The 22,847-nt window shown below is 35.7% G+C and overlaps 4 protein-coding genes across 7 annotated transcripts; 2 read left to right on the plus strand and 2 right to left on the minus strand.

The window, feature by feature from the left end:
- Window positions 1-1,418: 1,418 nt before the first annotated feature.
- On the plus strand, window positions 1,419-4,934 carry LOC127792225 (uncharacterized). Its single transcript, XM_052322667.1, has 4 exons — window positions 1,419-1,973; window positions 2,794-3,243; window positions 3,860-4,172; window positions 4,673-4,934. Exons 1-4 carry the CDS (start codon window positions 1,572-1,574, stop codon window positions 4,807-4,809), a joined length of 1,302 nt encoding a protein of 433 aa, XP_052178627.1. The 5' UTR covers window positions 1,419-1,571; the 3' UTR covers window positions 4,810-4,934.
- A 1,590-nt stretch (window positions 4,935-6,524) lies between these two features.
- LOC127792238 (GDSL esterase/lipase At4g26790) lies at window positions 6,525-10,754 on the minus strand. 3 transcript variants are annotated; one of them, XM_052322686.1, is made up of 4 exons: window positions 10,527-10,754; window positions 9,819-10,426; window positions 8,514-9,003; window positions 6,525-6,891 (listed from the first exon to the last, which is right to left on the minus strand). In XM_052322686.1, the coding sequence occupies exons 2-4, from the start codon at window positions 10,170-10,172 to the stop codon at window positions 6,698-6,700; spliced, it is 1,038 nt and encodes a 345-aa protein (XP_052178646.1). In that variant the 5' UTR covers window positions 10,173-10,426; window positions 10,527-10,754; the 3' UTR covers window positions 6,525-6,697. The 3 variants fall into 3 exon arrangements, with proteins under 3 accessions (XP_052178646.1, XP_052178644.1, XP_052178645.1); XM_052322684.1 differs by having other exon boundaries at window positions 9,819-10,431; XM_052322685.1 differs by having other exon boundaries at window positions 9,819-10,754.
- A 2,527-nt stretch (window positions 10,755-13,281) lies between these two features.
- Window positions 13,282-17,893, plus strand: LOC127792583 (grpE protein homolog 2, mitochondrial-like). 2 transcript variants are annotated; one of them, XM_052323128.1, is made up of 6 exons: window positions 13,282-13,588; window positions 15,673-15,874; window positions 15,968-16,155; window positions 16,254-16,421; window positions 16,745-16,873; window positions 17,592-17,893. In XM_052323128.1, exons 1-6 carry the CDS (start codon window positions 13,442-13,444, stop codon window positions 17,667-17,669), a joined length of 912 nt encoding a protein of 303 aa, XP_052179088.1. In that variant the 5' UTR covers window positions 13,282-13,441; the 3' UTR covers window positions 17,670-17,893. The 2 variants fall into 2 exon arrangements, with proteins under 2 accessions (XP_052179088.1, XP_052179087.1); XM_052323127.1 differs by having other exon boundaries at window positions 15,673-16,155.
- An 87-nt stretch (window positions 17,894-17,980) lies between these two features.
- Window positions 17,981-22,613, minus strand: LOC127792585 (uncharacterized). The gene is made up of 3 exons (XM_052323129.1): window positions 22,186-22,613; window positions 20,951-21,106; window positions 17,981-18,270 (listed from the first exon to the last, which is right to left on the minus strand). Exons 1-3 carry the CDS (start codon window positions 22,501-22,503, stop codon window positions 18,181-18,183), a joined length of 564 nt encoding a protein of 187 aa, XP_052179089.1. The 5' UTR covers window positions 22,504-22,613; the 3' UTR covers window positions 17,981-18,180.
- Between the last annotated feature and the right edge of the window lie 234 nt (window positions 22,614-22,847).

The following is a 22,847-nucleotide window of genomic DNA, read 5'->3' on the forward strand; positions in this document are numbered from 1 at the left end:
TAATTTTATCCCGTCATTATCGTATCCGTTTACTTTACGTATCATGAGAGTAATAGAGATCATATGACATTATTTATTAAAAAATATTATATTTTATTTTTAATCAACCCATGAGATATTTTTAATTGAGGCTTCATGTTCTCCCTCAATCAATGTTTGCACATGGGCAGAGATGTAATGAGTTTTAAAAGTTATCACCTTTAAATTTAAAAATTTTGATTTAGTTTTATCTCTAACTCTAACCTTTTCATAAATAAAAACGTGTTTTTAAAATAAAAATATAATTTTAATATTATAAAATAATTATAAAATTATAAAAAATAACCTACGAATGTTTTAAAAATACCAAAATAACATCCGTGGTACATTTCTTTGGATCATAGCCAAGAATTTCTAATCCTCCAATTGGAATACCAAAACATGTCGACGGGTTAAGTATCATATGCATTAGTTATATCAACAATGTTATGTTACCCATTAGCCGGTAACATAGCATTGGTTCGCCAATAAAAAGGGCACGGGTCCCATACATGTGGGGTCCACGTCTGCATATGGACTCCATGTGCATGACTCCGCGCCCCCCTCACTAGTGGACAAATGCTATGTTGTCCGCGAGTGGACAACAAGCATTGCTGTTAGTTATATATATAAATGTTATTTGAGTACTAAATATTAATATTTTTAATAATTTTTAATAGTGATGTATAATATATTCACTTTTAAAATGAGTAACTCTAATTAAAGTTTACTTATTCTAAAAATAATATATAACAGTCACAGTCTATCATGATATTTATATATTAATTAATATAATTATAACTACACATTAATATTAATGATATATTAATTGATGGAAGGGTCTGGAAGAAATGGGAAAGCTTTCCTACGTGGAAAGTACTTCCCTCCACTCGTAAGTCCACTTTATGCCAGCTGTGCAACCCAGTCGTCTATTGCCACCTGTCTATTCCACTATTGCCATTTTAAAAATATTCAATAATTATAAATTATATATTAATCATCTTATTATATAATAATTGACTAAATTTATATTTATATTTTTATACATTTATATATTTTTTTGTGGTTAATTAAACTTTCAATTATTTTAATTATACCTCTAATTTTTTTTTAATTTATTTAATTTTCTATTTTAATATTTTTTAATAATAATTTAAATTTTTTATTATTTTAATTACACCACTAAATTTATATTTTAAAATTAATATAATTTTATATTTTGTGTGATATATATTTTATTATTTTATTTTATTTTTTTATATAAAAATATAAGGGTAATTAAAATAATAAAAAAATAAATTTACACATAAAAAAAATTGAATAAAATTACTTTTATTAATGATATAACCTCTTCACGCGCCTCTACAAGTCTGCAGTCTTCCTGACTGAATACGTTACGGTTTACAGACTCTGCTCAAGTCGGCGTCTCATACCATTTCCAACCAATTTCTCTCTCTCTCTCTCTCTCCACATATATATATATATAGCTGGTAAGCAGGGATTCAAAACCACGATTATTGTTTGTTTTAATCGGAAAGTACAGGTTGGGAGCCATGGCAGATGAGAGAGAGGCGTTATTGAAGAAGAGGCAAATGTACGCTCGGAGCATTTCGCACGCGCACGACGAGCTGCAGAGCTTCAGGTGGTGGCTGCAGTGGATGTGCGTGGACCAGTCGAATGCGTGGACGGCGGGCCTGTCGTGGACGGTGTTCGTGGCGATGGCCGTCGTCGTCCCCTGCCTCTCGCATTTCTACCTCGCCTGTGCCGACTGCGACGCCAGCCACAGCAGGCCGTACGATGCCGTCGTCCAGCTGTCTCTCAGCGCCGTCGCCGCCGTCTCCTTCTTCTCCCTCTCCTCATTCGTCAGGAAGTTCGGCCTCCGGAGGTTTCTGTTCTTCGATAAACTCTGCGATGAGAGCGAGTCCGTTCGCCACTGCTATACTCAACAGCTTAACGTATGTATTCTCCTCTCTCTCTCTCCGTTAATTAACTCACCGATCTGTATTGCAGTTCTTTGATTTTGATTCAAAACTCTTGATCCTCCATCATCTATGTTAAATCTTTCGGACAATTATCCGATATTACCAAATTTGTATAGAAATAATCTCAAACTCGTGATGATAACGATACATCTCCAGTGAGATCCTTGTGAACTTTGTGTTCGAATTAGCCTATAAATTTTGCATTAGCTATTTAATTTAATTCGTGAATTTTACTTTCGGAGTTTCTTAATTTGTTTTTCAAACTTCTGAAAGTTTTCTACGCTACTCAACTCCATTCTTTCTATTTTACGGCGTTAGATCTGCAAGACTGGAGTGAGAAGAACCAAAGCAAAAGCTAATTATGCAAAGTTTCAACAACACCGGCACTGCCGATACGCAAACGAAAGGCGAATAACATCCTTTTCCTTCAGATCTACAAAACACTTCCTTTTTCATCACAATTTCATCTCCATTTTGAAAATGGCGATACGATAATACGTAATCGTTAAGGCAAAGATGATTTTCCGATTACGATGTGTTAAATCTACAAAACTTTTGTTCTTTTGTCACGCCAAACGCGGAGATCTCTACAGTAATTATCTTTAGCTTTCTACAATTTTGAGGGCAAGAAACGTATAATCTATTTTAAAAATCGATGCATAATTAATTATCATAAATTCTTGTAAAAATAATATTATAATCATATGCATTGTTCTATAAAATTATGGTACAAAAAATTTGTAAAATTATCAGAATTTTTTAATATCTTATTTTGGCCGGCTATGTTATGCAGGGGTCCATGCAAATCCTGTTCATCGTCGTGCTGCCCTGCTTCGCTGCAGAGAGTGCATATAAGATATGGTGGTACACCTCAGGGGCCACTCGCATTCCCTTCTTGGGCAACGCTTACGTGAGCGACACAGCAGCGTGCATCCTGGAGCTGTGTTCCTGGCTCTATCGGACGGTCGTCTTCTTCCTGGTGTGCGTCCTCTTCCGTCTGATCTGTTACTTGCAGATTCTCCGGCTCCACGACTTCGCCCAGGTGTTCCAAGCCGAATCCGACGTCGAATCGGTGCTCAGAGAGCACCTTAGGATCCGGAGGCATCTCCGCATCATAAGCCATCGATACCGGGGGTTCATAATGTGGGCCCTTATTTTCGTCACCGTGAGTCAGTTGGCGTCGCTTGTCGTGACCACCAGGTCCGGCGCCGATGTCAGCGTCTTCAAAGCCGGAGAACTTGCGGTAAGAACCACGCTCTTAATATGATATTTGCATGTTATGGCCTAGAGGTTTTTTTGGGTCTAAGTTGACAGAGAATGGAATTGAATCGAATCAATATCATGAAATATTTAATTTTTTTCCTAACATTATTGGGTGTTGGTTTCTATTTTTGGACAAGACTATTGAGAGACATAGAGCGTGTCTGGATTAAACCATTAGGACCTTACTAATACACAATTACAGAGCCCATATAACCAAAATTGCATTTCTTTTCCTACTTCGGTCCGTCTCAAATTTGTTTGCTTTGCCCCAACTCCTTTTTCTTTCCACTATGTGAAATCACAGAAAGTCGTGTCTTCAATGTTGGAGTAAACAAGAATTAGTCGTTATTCGCTATTTGAGCTTTGAGTGCTAAAATTTACGTCAGAATATATAGGTTTTAGGATCGAGATAGAACCCAATTTAAGTCGAAGTTAATTAAGTTAAGATTGGTTAGAATTTTTTTTCTTTTTTTTCTTTTGGCGATTAGGTAAATTCTGAGACCCAAATAACCCAGAGCCAAGAACCACCCTATTAGGGTCAGCCCGTTCGATCTCTACGTACCTTTTCCTTAACACGGTTATATTGTTTTTTGAAGCTATGCTCCGTCAGCCTCCTCGCCGGGCTGACGATACTTCTAAGAAGTGCTACGAAGATCACGCACAAGGCGCAGTCTATAACGAGCCTGGCAGCCAAATGGCACGTGTGCGCCACGATAGAGTCCTTTGAGGCAGTAATCGAATCCGAGACTCCAATGGCTCAAGTGAGCTCTACTAGACCTGTGCCCGTGACCGCAGACTTAACATCGGATACCGAAGATGTGGGCTATGAAGAAGATGAGATTGACAACACCAGGATTATCCCAGCTTACGCCTACAGCACAATCTCATTCCAAAAAAGACAAGCATTAGGTGTGTTTTCTCCCTTCCCAAATCTTCCTTTTTCTCTCTTCTTTTTAGCTTTTGTGAAAGAGAAATTTGTTAAATTACAAAAAAAAAAAAAAAAAGTCAATCCCAAATTCGGGTAGGCTGTTCTACAAAAGTTTGATTTTTTAAAATATTTCGAATTTAGGAAGTAAGAAATAATTTTTTTTTTTATCTCAAGTTCACATGGAATTAGAAATGAACTTGTTTTCTAAAATTTAGGCTCATTCTGAAAAGTATATTCTGATTTGGAGACAGATAAGCTCAATAAAGGACATTCTAATATATGAGATTTAATACATCATATTATTAGTACATAATTTTCTCTTTTGTTTAGTAAAAAAGTACTATTTTTATTACTAATCAAATCAGACCATTAACATTTAACACTGATAACCTTGTTCTACTATTTGAAGTTTTCTTTCTTTTCTCTGATTAATTTGTGCTTTTATTTATTTATTTACTTATTATTTTGTTGGTGGAGGCAGTGACATATTTTGAGCACAACAGAGCAGGAATCACGTCATATGGACTTATGCTGGACAGGGGTACGCTCCACACTATATTTGGGATTGAGTTGTCCCTCGTCCTTTGGTTGCTTGGAAAGACCATTGCCAATATTTAATGCCTTTCTTTCTCTCTTTTTTCTTTTTTTTTTTGTCAATTATTTATTTTTTAATTTATTTTGTTAGAAATATAAATAATGAAGCTGTTATTTAATATCATTGTCTTTTCCTAAATCTAAAAAGGAAAAAGTTGTTGTTTGAATAATTATATTAAGGCTTTTGATATCATATTAAAATAAAAAAAAATACTGTAATTCAAATCAAATAGATATTTCATGGCTTTAAGCAAAAGTAAATCAAGCATTTAACTCATTTCTTATATCATTTAAAATCAATTACGGTGTCTGAAGTTTTCTAGAGGCGATTTACGGTCTCCAAAAAACCTAATCTCCCAAAGACTAGTTTGTGTCTTTGTTTTTCGTTCTTAATTTAAACCTTGTTTTTTGTTAGGTTTTTTTGTCTTTTAGCATGCTTTCATTCATGATACATCACAAATCAAGTAGGTGTTATATTGTTTTAAGAAAGTTATATGCTTTGCCATATATCTACCTAGGGAACCCAAGTAAAGATAAAAAAAAAAAAAAAAAATAGAGGTACAATAAACATAAGAGTTAAACTCAAAATATTTTAGTTTAAATTTGAATTCAGTGTATCCTACCCTTAACATTAATTAAAGTACAATTAAAATTTATTTTTTTGGGACACAAAAGCTTAATTGCCCTTCGACATTTATAATACAAATCACTTGTGCCAAATGAACCAAAATAAACTTAAAAAATTAGGGCACGTGTCCTGTAATGATGTTATGTAAATAAACATATGAATTGAGACCAAGTGAGAAGAGATTCAATGCAAGTTATTAACTTAATTCAATTGATCTACTTGGAAAAATAAGATGACTGAAAGTCTGAAAGCATATAATAAGTTGACTTTATATATATTATATCCATAATGTCTAAATAGCATTATATCAACTCTGAACATTTTTTATTGTTATAATTAAAGCTGAATGTCTAATTCATAATTAAATTCTACAACAATGATTGTTCTTGCGATGGTAAACAACATATATTGAATTACTCACAACATATCAAACTTTAATTTCATTATTATTATTGTGTGTGGGGGGTTCATCACCTCCATAAATTCTAACTTTTCAATAATTTTGCTGTCATTAAAAAATTGATAATAATTATGCATGTCCAAACACGTAAAACTAATATTTTCTCACACTTTCATGAAAGAAAGTCGGCCAGTTTGTAACTCAAAGATTGCTTATCCTTATCTGTTATAGTCTGTTAGTAGCTTAGTTTTACTGTTAGTTTGTTATGATCAGGGCCGGGTTTGGGCGCCCCGCGGGGGGGCACCCCAGATTTGCAAGCAAATCTGGCTCATTTGGACTGCAGCCCTCCCCCATATTTGCAAGGCAAATCTGGCTCATTTGGTTGGGGGGGGGGGGGGGGCTGCAGCCCTCCCCCAAATTTGCAAGGCAAATCTGACTCATTTGAGGGGAGAAAGGTTGAAATGGCTTATGGATATGAGGGTCAACCCTCCCCCAAATCTACTCCTAGATCTCTCTGGTTATGATTATAATTAATAGCTATCTAAGTTATTATAACTGTAGGTCTCCATGGCACCTTATTTATCTTGTATCAATATTGATGATTAAACACCGGATAAAGAATATTTTGAAAGGGGAAATCTTTCTTCTTCTCTAATTTTGGTCTCATTTTCCTTCTTACCTGTCTTCTGGTTACGGAGGTTTCTACCTCTTCACATCAATTGAGGAACAAAATCTTTTACAGGAATTTACGGAAGGAAATACACATGTATATAATATATATATATAAGTTGTGTACAGAGCTGCATGCATGCAGTAGTAGTGAGTAGTATTGAAGCTAGCATTAATGGTGATGATACACACAATGTACAAAATTAAGGGAAGGGTCAGAGGAATTTGGCCAGGGAATTCATGACAGAATGATGAGCCACAATGGCGTTTGTTTTATCTGTGGGGTGGAAGGAATCCCAAAATACATACTTACTGGCATCCGTGCAGGTGAAAGGGTTGTATCTGCCACACATGTAGCCCATCTCAAACATCCCTGTTGCACAACAGCCTACTGCTGCATTCTCAAACCCTGCCATCACCAACACCAACTAATGTTAAACTTTAGAAAATACTATTAGTATATCATTGTGTACATATTGGACTACACAATGATATACCAATATCTAAAATATCCTTACCCAAGACAGTGAGATACAATGAGACGAGGGGTATTTATGTTATTTATGTGTCTTGTGTAGCTCAAAGTGTACATAAATAATGTACAAATAACATGACTCGTTAAACTTTACTCCCACCAAAAAAGGCAGCCCTTTTTACTATAAAATGGCTTAATTTATATTTTTATCCTTATATTTTTAAGTTTTTTTTCTCATGTGGCTACTTGATTTTTTTCATTAGTTTCTATTACATCCTTAATCATGTATTTTTAAATTAATTTAATTCTTATTTTTATGTAATAATTTAATTTTTTATTATTTTAATTATACCTTTAGATTTGTATTTTTTATTCAATTTAACATTTATATTTTGATGTGAACATAATGTGATATATATTTTATCATCTCAAATTTTTTTGCACATAAAAGTATATGTATTAAATTGATTCGAAAATATAATTAAAATAAAAAAATTAAATTATTTAAAAAAATCAAAATACATGAATTAATAAAATAACACAAGAGGTGTTACTCTCTCCATTTTGAAAAAGAATGGAATGCAAAGCAGTGAAGTTTCCCTTTATTTAGACAAAGAATGGGATGAGATTAGAACGATAATAATAAAGTAATAAACAAAGTGGCAACCATATCCCTCTCTCTTAAAATAATGTTGGATTCTCACAAAAATGAGAGTGGTGAAATAATAAAATCAAGAGAATTTATATGTTTCATTTCCTTTTCTTAAACCCTAAATTCAGGTACAAAGAAAAGTGAGATATGGGGATTCTTGTGAGTACCCGATGTCCACCGCCAAATCAGTTCGTGAGGTCAATCAATAAAAACACCACATATCAGCAAACTTAAAACACCTCATGTTTCCTTTATCCTTGTCATATAAATTTTTGCTTTCATGTGAGATGTTACAAGTTTGTCGACATATATAGTATTTTTATTAGTTGAATCCATGAACCAACGCGGTGGATGTAACCCCCCAGAAGAATTTCTTTATTCTACAAGGGCTTGTTAGACATTGATTAATGCATGTGATTTGTAGTATGGATCATACTATAGAGCCCCCGATAACCTTTCTGATAGGCTTATTGAAGGGTGTGAAAATGAAAAAAATGCCATCACCTAAATTGTAAATTTAGGTCCCTTGTCCTTTCTTTGCCCGTGTCCTCTCTCATCTCTTTCTTTTTCTATAGTCGTCTCTAGCAAGAGCCGATCACTACTGTATCACCTTCGCCTTTCAGCCTCGCTACGAGGTAATGAGGCAATGCAGCGACGATCGACTACTATGGAAGGAGAGAAAGAGGAGATAGGAGGTGAGCATGGAAGGGGCTGGGGAAGCAAATTTGCAATTTAGATGAGGATATTTTTATCATTTCCACGCCTTTCGGTCAGCCTCTCAGTGAGGCTGTCCGGCATAGTTGATTAATCTTTTGTAGTATAGAATTATTTTATGCAATGTAATATATTGACTTTGAAATGTAATGCAATATATTGACTTTGAAATGTAATATTGGGAACTTACCAAAAGAGTAAGGATTCAGAATGATTTCTGAAAGGATGTCATATGGGTTTGAGAAAACCAAGTCGATCTGAGCAAGCTCCCTGTTCAGCACGTCAACCAATCCTCTGAACTTCTCGTTGAAATCTCTGGCTACATTGTTATACAGCTCTATACAACCACTGCCATACATGAAGTTTCTTGTTCTCTCCAGTGGCAAACACCCCATAGGAGGAAGGCCAGTTAGAGATATCTTCCGTGCTCCAAGCTTGTAGAGCCCTATAATGAAGTCGCTTGCAATTCCTGTTAGAAAATTCTGGTACTCCTCAATGGAATACTGGGTCGATCTTCCTGGAACTGCATAGTAATTGGCCAAGAAATCGTTGGTACCCATGCTTATCAGATACAGTGCTTCACTCAGGACCTGGTTAGCCTTCTCGTCGCCAAGAAAACTTCGTAGCTGCATCTGGTATTCCTTGTAGTACTCCAGTTCTTTCCACAGAGGTATTACTGACTGCAAGTAATGAAGGTAATGAAAGATATTTGAGACTAAATTTATATATGATATAATCATATTGAAGATCAAAAGAAGATGGAATGTGTTTTCAGTCAAATGCATGCAACATGATTTACGCTATGCCTATTTACTTGAACTTGATCTGGGTCAATATTAGTTCAGTGCCTTCGAATCTTGTAGTAGATGACTACGCAAATTCAATTCAGATAGAGATGGGGTGAGCTCATCTTGGTAAACCTCATCTGATTTTGAATAGAGATAGGCGACACAATCGTTGGGGAATTTGCCTCTAAATAGACCTCCCTAGCAGTAGTGATTAAGTCAAGTAAGAGTGTACCAACTCAATAATTAGGGCCAATTTAACAATTAGTGGCCAGTTAGCGATAGTGAGAGTTCACAATTTTCTTGTTCAAAACTACATTAACATTGATTGAGTTTATCACATTATTGTGAGATTGTGAGCATAGGTTTATCCAGACCGAACCAAGCTAATTTTCCATGTCTGTCTTTCTCTAATTTATGTGTGATGCTTGTGATCCGATTCTAACATGTCCAAATATGGCTTTTATCAAATTTGCTAGAATGATCAGCACGGGCCGAGAGATAAAATCTGTTGCTTCTGCAACAGTTGACTTCAAACCGAAGATCAGAGTCTGATCTTGATCTAGACTATGGATTGAAATGGATGCTATTGCCCTAGCACAAAAAGAAAAAAGAAATGGATGCTATGGCAAGATCTTACTAGATATCAACAGTTGGGTCATTTGGTAACAAAAATGCTTAAATTCAAAGCAAGTATTTGAGAACTTTACCATCACATCGGAGGTAAGATTATCATAACCGGTCCCAGCTGAAGCAAAGGAAACTCCAGAAGCGAACTCCGATATATTGTACGTTGGATCCAAATAAGCAGGTATGGTCGGTTTGAGACCAAAAGCCTCGGAGATGAAATCTGTGGCAATTCGACCATTAGAAAACCGCCCCGTCGGCTTGCCGCCATAGAAGTCACGGCCGTAGGGCACAAAGTCGCTCTTTAGCATCGTGGAGATATGGTTATTGTTCCCCGAATCCACAGAGGAGTCTCCAAACACAATCAGGGACGAAACTTTAGCCTGGACGCTGAGTATTTGCAGGAATTGCAGTAATAGAAGCAGAGGAATTGCCATGATTCCTTGGCTTCCTCTTCCTAACTCAGAACAGGTTCTCCATATCTTGAGTTTTATAGAAGGAAGAAAGAACTTTCATGGATAGCACGCGCAGAATGTCGAAGCAGAAATAAATGTAAAGCATTCATGTCTGCAGTTGGCAGTTATGGGAAGCTTTTCACCGGTTTTTCATCGAATTCATGCGATTACATCATGCTTCGTCCTTTTTCTTTTCTTTTAATTTTTTGTCACGGTTGCTGCCGTCGGAGAAGCTTCTTCACTTGATCATAATTTGTTCGAACGGGAAGTCAATTTTAACTCAAATCGATCGAGAATTCATTGATAATAACAGAGATAACATGAAACTACGCTTACCAGATCTGTTGCGATTTCCGAATCTCGCATTGGCCCCAACGATGCGGAACTGTAGATCGCGACGCTCTTGAGCGGCAGTTGCGCATTGTATATATTGTCGCTTGCAGCCGCTGCTGATTCTGGTCTCGTTCCGTCCAAAACATCAATGGCGTTTTGGCGTGACGGAATGTGTTGGGCGGTTGCAACGGCCTGATAGAAAATTAAAGACGAAAAGGCATTCTTGTTACCTTTCTTGCTTGTGAGAAGTAGTGGTTCTCCACGTGAAGAGTCATGAGCAAAGGCATGCGTCTCCATTCTCACAGCTCATTTGCCACTTCCAGTTCACTCTCTCCCCGTCATTTTTTTCCTCTTGAATCATTAATTATTACTATTTTTCCTCTACTTAAAAGGGCAGATTTGGTATTTTTACTTTTACTTAATTTATAATATTAGAATGATGTATAAATGGCGGAGATAGACAAGATATGCAATTGACTCGACAAGTACAAATGATGAAAGAGACGGTGTGGTAGAGGTGGTGGCTTTATAGAAAAAGGCGCGAAAGGTATGGTAGAGATGCGGTGCCACCGTCTTTACCACACATTCTTCATCTTTTGCATTTGTCGTCAGCTATCTCTCTTATCTCGTTGTTGGCTATTTTTTGTCCTGTCACATTACCCACCTAACCTCGTTACAAGCCACAGTCTCCGCTAATCCCGTACCCCCCTACAAACCCATTTTATTATAACATATTTTTTTCTTTATCCTTTGCATCCCCATCGTTGTACACCATTAAAGGAAGAAGTTGTGGTTGAGATGCTAATTACCAATGAGGATTTCATGGGAATGAGTTAGAGAGGATGGAGCGATAATTTAAATATTTCAGTATTCGTGTATTACACACTCTAACTCAATTCTAATAATATATGTAATTGACTCTAAAATGTATAATCTAGTGATATAATTAAAATAACGAAAATTTTTATAAAGGTTAAATTATAGGTTTAGTCTATATACACGCATGTATACATACACATGACACATGTATAGGCATATATATACATACTTACAAACACATATACATTCATGATTCATTACATATATATATGTTTTACATGTATAATTAATTTTAAAAAATATATTTTAATATAAAATATTTACATCCAAATAAATAGAGTTTATTATTATCATTAAATTCATTTACTTTTTAATTATTATACAAAATTTATAAATTAATAATTTAATTAGTTATACTCTTGTAATATACTTTATACCTACAAAAAATACGGGCTGTTCGGCGAAGGTTCTGGATACTTCCAAAACTAGTCATGGTACCGCTAAACCTAATAATGAATGGACGACATTACCCTTTATTACTCCAAATTCTCTCTATTTTCATTTTTAAAAATTACTTTTCATTCTTTAGATAAAGAAGAAAAGAATAAGATTTTCAAAAAATATTTTATAAAAATTAAAATAAAAGAAAATGGTTATGAGGAAATAATTTTTTTATTTCAAAAATTATTTTCATAAGGATAAAATTTATCAAAAAATACAATAACATTAAGGAACAAAATAATTCTATACCTTCCTTAATTCTCATAAGACCAAAATTGAAGATATTTAAATTTAATATAATTTGATAAATTAGCCATGTCTACGAAAAAGGAAAAAAGACACTGAAAAAAAAAAAAACTTTTCGTGATATGATAATTAGATTGATAACTCTATTTATAAAGAGAATAAGATTCGTCAATTACACTAATTAAAAAATCTAAACTCAAAGTTTTTGATTAATTACAAAAGTTTTTTTTTTTTTTTTATAACATGAGATACATAGTCAGTTTTAGACTCGAATCATCTTTCTCTCTCTATAAATTTACGATTTACTTGCTCCTCGTGCTAAGTGAACATATAAGTTAGTCATGGGTTAAAATTCGAGATTTGTCCTTTTAGATAAATACTATTGATTCACAGTTTACATAGAAATAAAATTAAGTATACGATCTTACGATATTTTAAGCTTATGAACACGTGCAGTAGATCAATTAAGTAATCCCGAAGACTTAAAAGTTATATTTTTATTCTACTTGAAATTGAAATATGTAAATATAAATTTAAAGCAATCTCACTAAAAATAAATAAATTAGTCTGAAACTTGATAAGAAAAATGTTCTTGCTAGGGTTTGCAGATCGAAAAGGCCAAGTGAATGGGCAAAATGTCCATTTTCCCTCGACTTTATCAACACTATAATAATGTGCATTTTGCCCACGATTTTAAAATTATGGGGCACTTTGCATTAATATTAGTGGTGATACTAAGTATTAAAATTTTAAATTAATATAAATATATAAAATATTAATATTAAATATTACTACAAATGTTAATATAAAATGTCTAAATAAAACTTTCCCTAAGCAACATTTACGATTATCACATCACACATGGTGTCTTCTCATTAACTCGATTTATGGTATTTTTATATATGTATTTTACTTTTTTAAGTTATTTCTAGTATATAATGAATATTTAATAATTTTATTTTTTTTAGAGTAAAGATGTTTAAGGAGAAGTTTTGAAAATTTAAAATGTCACACAATTTTGTTAATAAAATATAGAAATATTTTTATACCTTCTCCCTTAAAATATATGTAAACTAAGCATTTAACCCATTCTTTTTCAAATTCGGACCAGACAGCATTGTCCATTTAGGAATGGTGAGGGGTAGTTTGGTCAGTTTGTAATTACAAAATCGCCGTTCAGTCGCTAGCACTTTCTTTTCTTTTCCTTCCCTGCCATTTTCTCTTCTTTTCTTCCTTCCCAAGCACGAATTCTCTCTCTTCCTTCTCCGCAAAACCCCTCCTCTCTCTCTCTCTCTCTGTATCCCTCTTCTAATCGATTTCTCTTTTCGTTCAAATCAGAGCCGCATTCGTCGATGGCGCTGTGTAGGAGAATTTCGTCGCATATTCCGATGAGGGCCGTATTGGCTCAGGGCCGAAACTCCTTGCTGGTCTATGCTAGTAAACAACACTCCCGCCATCCAATTCCAGTTCGCTCCAATCAATTGCTTCCTCAAGCTGAGGTACGCCGCGTTGAGCGCTCCAGAATTTCCCTTCTTATTCGAGCAAGGGTTTTTTTAAGGGTTTAAGGCTCGCATTTGGAGCTTTTAAGAACTTCATTCTCGTTTTTTGATCAGCCAAAAAAGCTAAATGTTATGTTTTCATTTGTCTATGTTAGACACACACACACACATCTATATATCTGAAATCTTTAATGCTAAAAAAGAATATGGCCTTTTCAGCTGTGCAATGCATATGTTTATCAATACACTTTGTGGACTAAGCCACATAAGCCCTTTTGCATGTATGATGTGCCATTTTCTTCCGCGTATTTTGCAATTTTATCAATAGCATTTTCCTTTTCTTATCCTTGAGCAGGAGTGTCCAGTTCAGAATGTACTACCGAACGGAGCTTTTCATCTTTGCTTGTTGGGACTTTGTTTTATCACTTAATGATGTTATCCTAAATAGTGCAATATAATACAATTTATATTATTCACGTATAGGATTTAGAAAAGAAAAGTTGAAGTTATTCTCCTTTGCAAACTGTACCAACTTTAACTAATTGCTATTTTCTTTGGAGGAAACACTAGTCTTGCTGAAAAATGATCCATGTTAGCTAGCACAGATACATAAACAAGCACAATTCTGAGATGAGTGACAATAACGATTTCAGCTCCATTAGGTCTGGTTTGCAAGAACATGGTATTTACTCCTTACCAAGGTGCCCTTTTTGGGTCTTATATAGAAGTTTCGGGATATGGGCTGCCCATTTGGCCATGGCTTAAAGTTTCAAATCAGAATTAAACTATCCTTGTGAGAGCAGAGTAAATGTGCATTGATACCCACATAGATGAAATTGGTCTTCCGAACATGACTTCTTGTTTGTGAGTGCATATTGTTTGGTCCCTGCTCATGAAAGTCATTCTAGCTTTTTGATAAGGTCACTGGGGTTTATTGACTTTGTGTTTCTTTTCTGCCTGGGATTTGGAATGGAGTTGTTCACTGAGAAAGCTATCAAATAGTGGGTGGAACTTTAGGAACTGCAAACTCTTTATTACCCAAAGTCGTATGACCAAGATGCGAGCATTTATTGGACATCATGTGCACTGTCGCATATGCATCCAAAGTGAAATATTTCCCCTCTCAAGTTGGCTACATCTGGTGTGTTTCTTTTTCATTTTCTTTTTTTCTTTTTGTTTTTACCAGTTTAAAGGGTGAGGTGGCACCCCCTAGCACAAAAGATCAGACTGAAATCGTAGAGGGTGTGATGCGTGCAATACTGCAAGGATGATGTATCAGCAACATCTACTTGCTAAGGTTCTGAATATAGATCATGTTACTAAGGATTGGTTGTCATTATTAACACCAATAATAGTTTTAGCTCTATATATTGTTGATCGTCATCAATGGCACCCCAGTGGCCCATGCCTGATGGGAACAAAATCTCCCAATACCCCAAGCAAAAACCATAATGAGTTCAAGTTCAAAGAGGTTGAACCCACATAAAAACTGAGAAATGAAAAATTACTTTCCCAAAACAAGAAGCAATACTAATATGCAAAGCATAACAACCTTAATATAACAAAATATGAAGATAGTGAATTTTAAAAATCTAGGAAATGAAACACTAAACCTTTTCATGTATTAAGGGTGTGTTTTTATTATTATGATATAGTAGCAGTTGTTATAACAAACTTTATGGTATTGTTGGGGTGTAATACATATGTGATATGAGATAGTAGCAGTTGTTGTAACATACTTCATAGTATAGTGTTTGGGGTGTAATGTGTATAGATATACACAGTATGACATAGTAGCAGTAGTTTAACGTACTTTATAGCGTAGTTGGAGTGGCTCCAGGTTAGAGCGAGTTTAATCATATTTTGCCCCAAGTCAGTTTCAGGCTATAATTTTGTTCTATAATCTAATCTGTCCATAACCCTATTTTGTAATCCATTCTATTAGGGAACTCACCCGCCTTGTTTTTGTGCCAATGGCCATATACCTGTGCTGGTTCTGGAGATATTTCCTGCTTTTTCCGTGTTTCTTGTGCTAATCATTTCATCTAAATAATAACTAAAGGCACATGCTTATTTTGATCCAGGTCATACCCAGCCAAGTTTCTCTTTTACATCATTCAGCCCCCAGCATGTCTGTTCTTCAGTGGTTTGGATTTTCATCATCTGCATCTCCTAAAACTACTGAAAAGGGGAATACCGAGTCTGGAACTGAGCATGGGACTGGTGGCAAAACTAGTGGAGATACCAAAGTTCCTAAGCAAACAGAAAATCAGAAAGGAGAATCAGGTGCTAATTTGGAGTCTGAATCTAACATGTCTCAATCTGTCAAAAGAAGGAGAGGAGGTCCTAAACGAACTGCCTTTTCTGATTCTGAATCAGATTCAGAGGATGAGTTATCAATGGAGGATCTTGTGAAACTTGTGGCAGAGAAGGAAGAACTTCTAAAGGCAAAGCACAAAGAGATTGAGAAAATGCAAGATAAAGTTCTTCGAACTTATGCAGACATGGAAAATGTCATGGACCGGACAAGACGTGAAATAGATAACTCAAAAAAATTTTCCATACAGGTTGGCTTGTCCTTTTAACTGGTGATATGCCCTTTCAAGTGTGTTAAGCCCTGCATTAGGGAGTCTGACTTGCTATTTGTTATGAGAATTTGCTGCAGAGTTTTGCAAAGAGTTTATTGGATGTTGCGGATAACCTGGGTAGAGCTTCCTCTGTTGTGAAAGAAAGTTTTTTAAAGATCGATGTGACAACAGACACTGCTGGAGCAGTGCCTCTTCTCAAAACCCTTCTGGAAGGTGTTGAAATGACTGAAAAACAGCTTGCAGAGGTATATTACTCCGTCTCTCTCCTCATGCGTGCATAATGCATATAGTCGGCAATTTTCCTACCCTTCTGATTATGAGGAACATTGCTTCAATCCAATTATGGGTAGATATTTGTGTTTCTTTACAAAATAAGTGGGATAGGTCCCTGTATCTATGTTTCATGAATAACATTCAGAACCACATTCAGCTGGTAGTCCTGTGCCCATTTTTTGAAATGTAGTCTACATTTTACATGCTATCATGCACTATAGAGATTAGATTTATCACATGTACAATTTATAAGGTGCATTTTTTCTAATTAGGTTTGTTTATTGTCTTGATGCAGGTATTTAGAAAGTTTGAAGTGGTAAAATATGACCCTACAAATGAGCAGTTTGACCCCAATAGGCATAATGCAGTATTTCAAGTTACAGATGCTTCTAAGCCCCCTGGCACTATAGCTGTTGTTTTGAAGGTAAACATAACTATTTCCTTTTATGTTTTCCTTGTTCTCCCTAAATCTATCGTTATATTATATAGGAATGTGTCCCTGCTTCATTTTCATCTGGGCATTTTGTATGAATTAACATGCTTAGAGCATATTTCGATGTGTTTGTAAAATTAAATCATTTTCCGTGCATTGTAGTTGAAATGTGTCCATTTGCACTTGTTACTGACCCCCAGGGCCCCGCCTTTAACAATTTCTTCTTTTTATGGGTAGATTACCCGGAAAAAAAAAAACTTAACTTTCACCTTGATTTTAAGTTTAGACTCAACTTTTAATTTTATCATCTGAGGTATCTAACTTTTTATTTAGTTTCAGTTTTAGACTACCTTTTGCTGTCGTTGCATTTTACAATTAATTACTAACGTGGTAAGCTATGTTAGATTTGACGAGGTGACAACCTAAAACGTGGTTTGATAGATGAGTAAAGTTTTTGTCACCAATCTAGTATCTGTATAGGCTCTCGACCCCTTAGGTGTCTTAACACTTGTCAGTCAGCAATTAGTAGTAAAATGTAATTGTAGTAAATGATAGGCTAGGATTTTGAACTAAACAAAAAGTTGCATACTCTAATTGATAGATTGATACAAACGTATATAGCAGTGAGATTTTATATATTGGTAAATTAGAATGCATCCATTTCCATGGCAGTAACAAGCTTTGATCCTTTGTGCTGTTGCCCTTTCAGGCGGGATACATGTTGCATGATCGAGTTCTTCGGCCAGCTGAAGTTGGTGTGACAACAGATCAAGACTCAGAAGCCTAAACCTAACCCACAAAATTCAGAAACAATTTTGCATTTTGCACATCTGCTTGCGCCCTTGTGACAGCAGTGTGTGTTTTTAGGACAATTTTTGAGTAACTTCTCACGTTATTCACAGCTAGTCATGAGGAGGTGCCCAAGGAGGGTTCCGAAAATCTTTCAATTTTCATTATATCAGAGACTTATGAATGGTAATGGTTGGGGCTGGTTTCCCATGTTTTTGAAAATCTTTCAAAGGGTTTGTTCAACACCTTTTTTAGCTCATTCTTGTAAAAATACCCAGAAAAAGGGTTCTGATTGCATGAGGCAGAGGGTGACACTTCAAGCCCTATTACCATGTACTATTAGCCACTAATTATATGCAAAATCATCCATCATTTCATATTCACTTATATTTACCTAGTACTAAATTTAAAAACAGCCTAAAACTACTACTCAAAGGTAAAGAACTGTACATTAGCTACCACCCAACCAAAGAAAAGAAAAAAAGAAATGCAGATAAACTTCAAACAACTCAGTGTGGTGTGAGGCAACAATCCACATTTAGGTAGCTCATCTTTGACTCTTTCCATGCCACTCCCACTTCATCTTCCTTTGCGTCCTCCTGCACCATGAAACCACCATGCTTCATCAAGAAATCATGGACAAATAAACTGTTTTGATGTTCAGAAGCCTCTTTTAATTTTCTCACTTCCTATAAAGTGTATGATAAATGAAAAGAATCCACCACCATTTTTGTAATGTTTCTGAAATTTATGGTGGCAAAGTTGTTTGCAAGTAAAGAAATTACAGGACCAACTAGTAAAACACACACACACACACAATGCCAATACACACAGATTTGATCTTATCTTTAGACCAATTTACACCGCTGTTAGAAGTCTGTTATATGAACCCACCTAAAGCACCCCCCCCCCCCCCCCCCCCTCTCTCTCTCTCTCTCTCATATATATATTTTATGCCGAAGAGGAACCCCTCTAGGCAAGGCCACTTTTGATCCACCTACAGCAACATGCACAATTCCTGATCCAAACAGGTGGAGATACGCTGCAGAAGTTCTAGCTTTTCAAGTCTCTCTCTTCATGGCCATGGCTAGATTTTGACCCACCGCAAGAGAAAAAATAGACCCTAGATACTCCCAACCATCTAAACTCTCCCTTTACAAGTATTTGATGGGTCTAAAACGCTATGAAGGGAATGCTATTATGAATCATAAGTAGTTGCCAAACAAATATTTCAACAATGAATGGGTAAACCTTATGTAGCATGTATAGAATGCTATAAATCATATGTAACGTTTTACCCTCGACAAAAAGGGGATCGATAAATGCCACCATGCAAGATGGGTCAAAAATATACACTGAAAACTAGAAGCAGACTGATAAAATTTGGACTACCTACTGATTGCACGGGCCACTGGATTGCCACTCTACATGGTGGTGATGAGGTTCTTGACTAAAACATTAAAATGATAATTTAAATAAGAGTAATTTATATCATGCCGTGTGCACCCGTGGCTTTATGAAATACACAGAGCAACCACATTTCAGAAATTAAACTAACCACCACTGCATTTGACAGGCATTAATGAATAAATGCAATTACTATTTTGTCCTTTAAATAAAACATTGTATTTAATATAAAAAAGTATATATTTTGAGTAAAATTAGAATACAACCACCGCATTGCCTTCAGTAATCCAATAGAACTGACCAATCTAGACGCCCCTTGGTTTTTACAAAAAAAAACATACAGTGAACCCCACGGGCACATTCCAGAAATTTACAAAGAGCCACTTCTGTTACAAAAATCAGAGAAGGGAATTCCATTTATGCTTTCTTCTTCATCCAGGAAAAACCCCAAAAATGTGACAAACAATTTTACAACACTCTCTGAGAATAGACACACTTGCCTAATAATAAACTTTTTTGTTTGTTTGTTTTGCTAGACATCCAAATCCACAATTCCATGTTTAGAACTTCTGGTTTATAAAGCAGAGTTTGAAGGTTTATTGTTGTTTTTGGGACATCTGTTGGTTCTACCAAGACTGGTGAGACACAAGACAAAACAAAATTTCACTTAGATATATGCTTGCAGTTTGAATGATGCTGGAGGCACAGATTTAGTGGCAATGCAAAACCACCATCACCAATTCATTGGTGGGGATCGTTTTAGTCTCGGTTTGATGGGTGGTGGGGAGAGAGGGCCTTTTGGGCAATCCATGATATATTCTATTTAAACTAAATCATGCTAATGGTAGGGGTTATATGATACAACTTTTAAAAGTTTCTGAAATGTGAAGGGTACTCCCTTTTTTCTTTTTTTTTTTAAAATCAAACCTCAAGGGTGGACGGTGTATTTTACCGTTTAAATAAAGACTACCAGTTACTAATTGGTAGAAAGGGGAAAATAAAGACAAAAACATGAATGAAACAAAAACTAAATTATATAAAATACAATTTCAGTAGAAAGCAAAGTAGTAACAGAAGGGTAATCAATATTAAAGGTGAAAAAAATATAAAAACGACAGATAGTTTTTGTACCTACACTCGGTTTTACACAAGGATGGAGAGATTAAGAGGCAATAACATTCATATGCTAAAGCTAGGTGATGCTAAAATTAGTTTGAGTTGAAATAATAAACAAAAACATGACTTATAGTGATCTATAATTGAAATTATGACCTCGCAGAAAAATAAAGAAAGAGTCCATACAGTCAAACCCAGTAGTTGAAGAATAATTAATTGGCTCGGCAATTTATTCTTCAATTGCTTCTAGTTCATGTTCTGTAGATTTAGTTAACAACCTCTAAACTCACCCTTTTTTTTTTTTTTTCTTTTTATGCATACATCGTCCTAAAATCTTTTCTTCAGTTTTTGTTCCCCCTTGATAAGCTAAACATAATTCATTTCTACCAATTTCAGTTTACCATAACATACATGTGCAGAATCCTAAATCTACCATCCAAATATGTAACATGACTACATGAGCTGATTTGTTCGTGCATAATGCAATTCACAAGACATAGCACTATCAAACTAAGCAACGTACAAGTGCATGTGCATCTATTGCAGATACCCAACAAACATAAATGGTTCCTCAACTTAAAAAATAATTATCCCTTATTCTTAAGCATAGCTATATGGTGAAACCAACATTCTATTAACAAATGCAAAAACTGGAGATACATTGAATTGCAAGACCCACCCAAATTAGAATGACAGTAAAAACTGAATCTAGCATTTGTGAGGGAAACAAATCAAAAAAAAAAAAAAATAACTCACCAGAATTTCTTCCATAAAAGCAATCTCAGCGTTGGTTTTCTCAAAGGCAAGATCAGCCTCAGATTCCGTTGCAGTTGTAGCCACCTTGAACATGCCTGTTTTAGCTTTCTCATCAACCTTTCCAGCCTCCTTTTTTTGTTCTTCTAGGATGGCAATCTGCAGAATAAAAGTCATCAGCTACTACTTATTCCATGTCAGTGAACTTAAATATCAACCCTTCCAGTGCTTGTTTTACATTTCCAAACAAGACCAGACTAAAAGGAGAACAGACAACAGTCAGAATCGTTTTTTGGATAACTTGAGTATTTTGCCATATGATGGATGCATGGACACCCCGCTTCTTTCTTAAAACCCTCAAAAGTGAATAGCAATTATAATCTAAATCTTTTCCAGAATGCATAAAGCATTCTCTTTTGTTTCCACCAGATTTTTGGCCTTCAATCTAGGAGAATCAAACCAAATGTACTCCAGAAATGAAAAGATAACTCAAAATGCCTATTGCCCATACCTTCCAATGCCTTTTCTCACCCCCCCCCCCCCCCAAACCCCAAACATTATGTTCTCTCTGACTAACTTTTCCCAAATCAAGCCTGTGCCTGCCTTTAACTTCTTTGAACGATCACTATTATCAGTCCCAAATTGCAGCTCCTAGAAATCACTACACCAAGCAATCTCCCATCAATTACAGGATAACTAGCAGTTGGAGATGTAACTCAACCAATCTAATTGCCTTCCAATTATCCAGAATCCACATTTCTGAGCCGCATTGAAAGACAGGAAATGCCAAAACCAGGAAACACATGAAAAGTGTTCATTGTGTTCATCAACTAATGACCAAAAGCAACCTTAAAAGGCTTAATCGACAACACAAGAATACAGATATGCCCAAACCCACACCCAAAATTGTATCCATTTTCTGGCTTTCTGATCCACCAACCACAAAAACAGGTAAAGGAACCAAAACCCACGTTCTCTAAACCCTAATAACCCCGCTCAAGAATCACCACCAAACCCTTATGTATGGCTTTCTCCACCATCAGCCTCAAAATCTCACCAGAGACCCGTTACTTCACCCATATACGCATCCACGGACACGACCTCAAACCCACCCCTTATAAACCCTAAAAACCCTACTGAAAGATACCATAAAATTCCAACTCAAGCACAAAAGACAACAAGATTAAAAGAAGAAGTGCTCAAGAAACAAGGGACGCCATCTAAATCTATTCGATTACCGGAGTATAGCGGAACTTGCGGCGGGGAGGCTCCGAGTCCGCGGCGGGGGCCCAGCGGCAGAGCAGCGGAGCAGAGGAAGGGGAAGAAGAACTGGAGTTGTTAGTGGAATTGAGCTTTCCATTGCCGGAAAGATTAGAAGCGTAGGCGGTAGATGATCGAGAGGTGTGGGTGCTGTTATGGTGGTTGTAGGAGACGAGCGAGGAAGATGGGAGTTGGATCCATTGCTTCTTCCATTTTCGGACGGGTCCGCTGAACGTCGCCGCCGAGCCGCCGTACCTGGACGACACCCTCCCCAGCCTGGACCCCGCTCCCTCCATTCCCTTCCGCTTCCTCTGCCAGAAACGGAGATTGCTGAGAGAGAGGGAGTGAGAGAGACGGTGGGATTTAGAGAAGAGCGAGAGAGTCGGTATTCAGCTGTCAGCAACTGCCAGACTTCCCTCTTTACTACTATTAAAATAATTGATAAATATATAATTAAATTTTATATTTTAAATTATATCATTGTAAATATAGTAATTCATTAAAATATCTTGATTTAATAATTTTATTAAAATAGGAGAAAAATAACTATTAAATAACATATATGCAAATTTTTATTTTCCATGTGTATTTATATATGTATATTAAATTTTAAAATTAATTCTAAAAGTATAAATAATAA

Source organism: Diospyros lotus, chromosome 15 (assembly GCF_014633365.1).
Source record: "Diospyros lotus cultivar Yz01 chromosome 15, ASM1463336v1, whole genome shotgun sequence".
In the NCBI taxonomy this organism is placed as follows: domain Eukaryota; kingdom Viridiplantae; phylum Streptophyta; class Magnoliopsida; order Ericales; family Ebenaceae; genus Diospyros; species Diospyros lotus.

What these genes read in the sequence shown, in the direction of transcription:
- LOC127792225 (XM_052322667.1), top strand. Translation starts at nt 1,572, where the DNA reads ATGGCAGATGAGAGAGAGGCGTTATTGAAGAAGAGGCAAATGTACGCT. An exon ending in GCTATACTCAACAGCTTAAC is followed by an intron (nt 1,974 to 2,793) that starts GTATGTATTCTC and finishes TATGTTATGCAG; the next exon opens with GGGTCCATGCAAATCCTGTT. An exon ending in CCAAAAAAGACAAGCATTAG is followed by an intron (nt 4,173 to 4,672) that starts GTGTGTTTTCTC and finishes TGGTGGAGGCAG; the next exon opens with TGACATATTTTGAGCACAAC.
- LOC127792238 (XM_052322686.1), bottom strand. Translation starts at nt 10,172, where the DNA reads ATGGCAATTCCTCTGCTTCTATTACTGCAATTCCTGCAAATACTCAGC. An exon ending in ATCTTACCTCCGATGTGATG is followed by an intron (nt 9,004 to 9,818) that starts GTAAAGTTCTCA and finishes CATTACTTGCAG; the next exon opens with TCAGTAATACCTCTGTGGAA. An exon ending in TCTGAATCCTTACTCTTTTG is followed by an intron (nt 6,892 to 8,513) that starts GTAAGTTCCCAA and finishes TGGTGATGGCAG; the next exon opens with GGTTTGAGAATGCAGCAGTA.
- LOC127792583 (XM_052323127.1), top strand. Translation starts at nt 13,442, where the DNA reads ATGGCGCTGTGTAGGAGAATTTCGTCGCATATTCCGATGAGGGCCGTA. An exon ending in CAAAAAAATTTTCCATACAG is followed by an intron (nt 16,156 to 16,253) that starts GTTGGCTTGTCC and finishes AATTTGCTGCAG; the next exon opens with AGTTTTGCAAAGAGTTTATT. An exon ending in CTATAGCTGTTGTTTTGAAG is followed by an intron (nt 16,874 to 17,591) that starts GTAAACATAACT and finishes TTGCCCTTTCAG; the next exon opens with GCGGGATACATGTTGCATGA.
- LOC127792585 (XM_052323129.1), bottom strand. Translation starts at nt 22,503, where the DNA reads ATGGAGGGAGCGGGGTCCAGGCTGGGGAGGGTGTCGTCCAGGTACGGC. An exon ending in GCAAGTTCCGCTATACTCCG is followed by an intron (nt 21,107 to 22,185) that starts GTAATCGAATAG and finishes TTTATTCTGCAG; the next exon opens with ATTGCCATCCTAGAAGAACA. An exon ending in CTTTTATGGAAGAAATTCTG is followed by an intron (nt 18,271 to 20,950) that starts GTGAGTTATTTT and finishes TTCATGGTGCAG; the next exon opens with GAGGACGCAAAGGAAGATGA.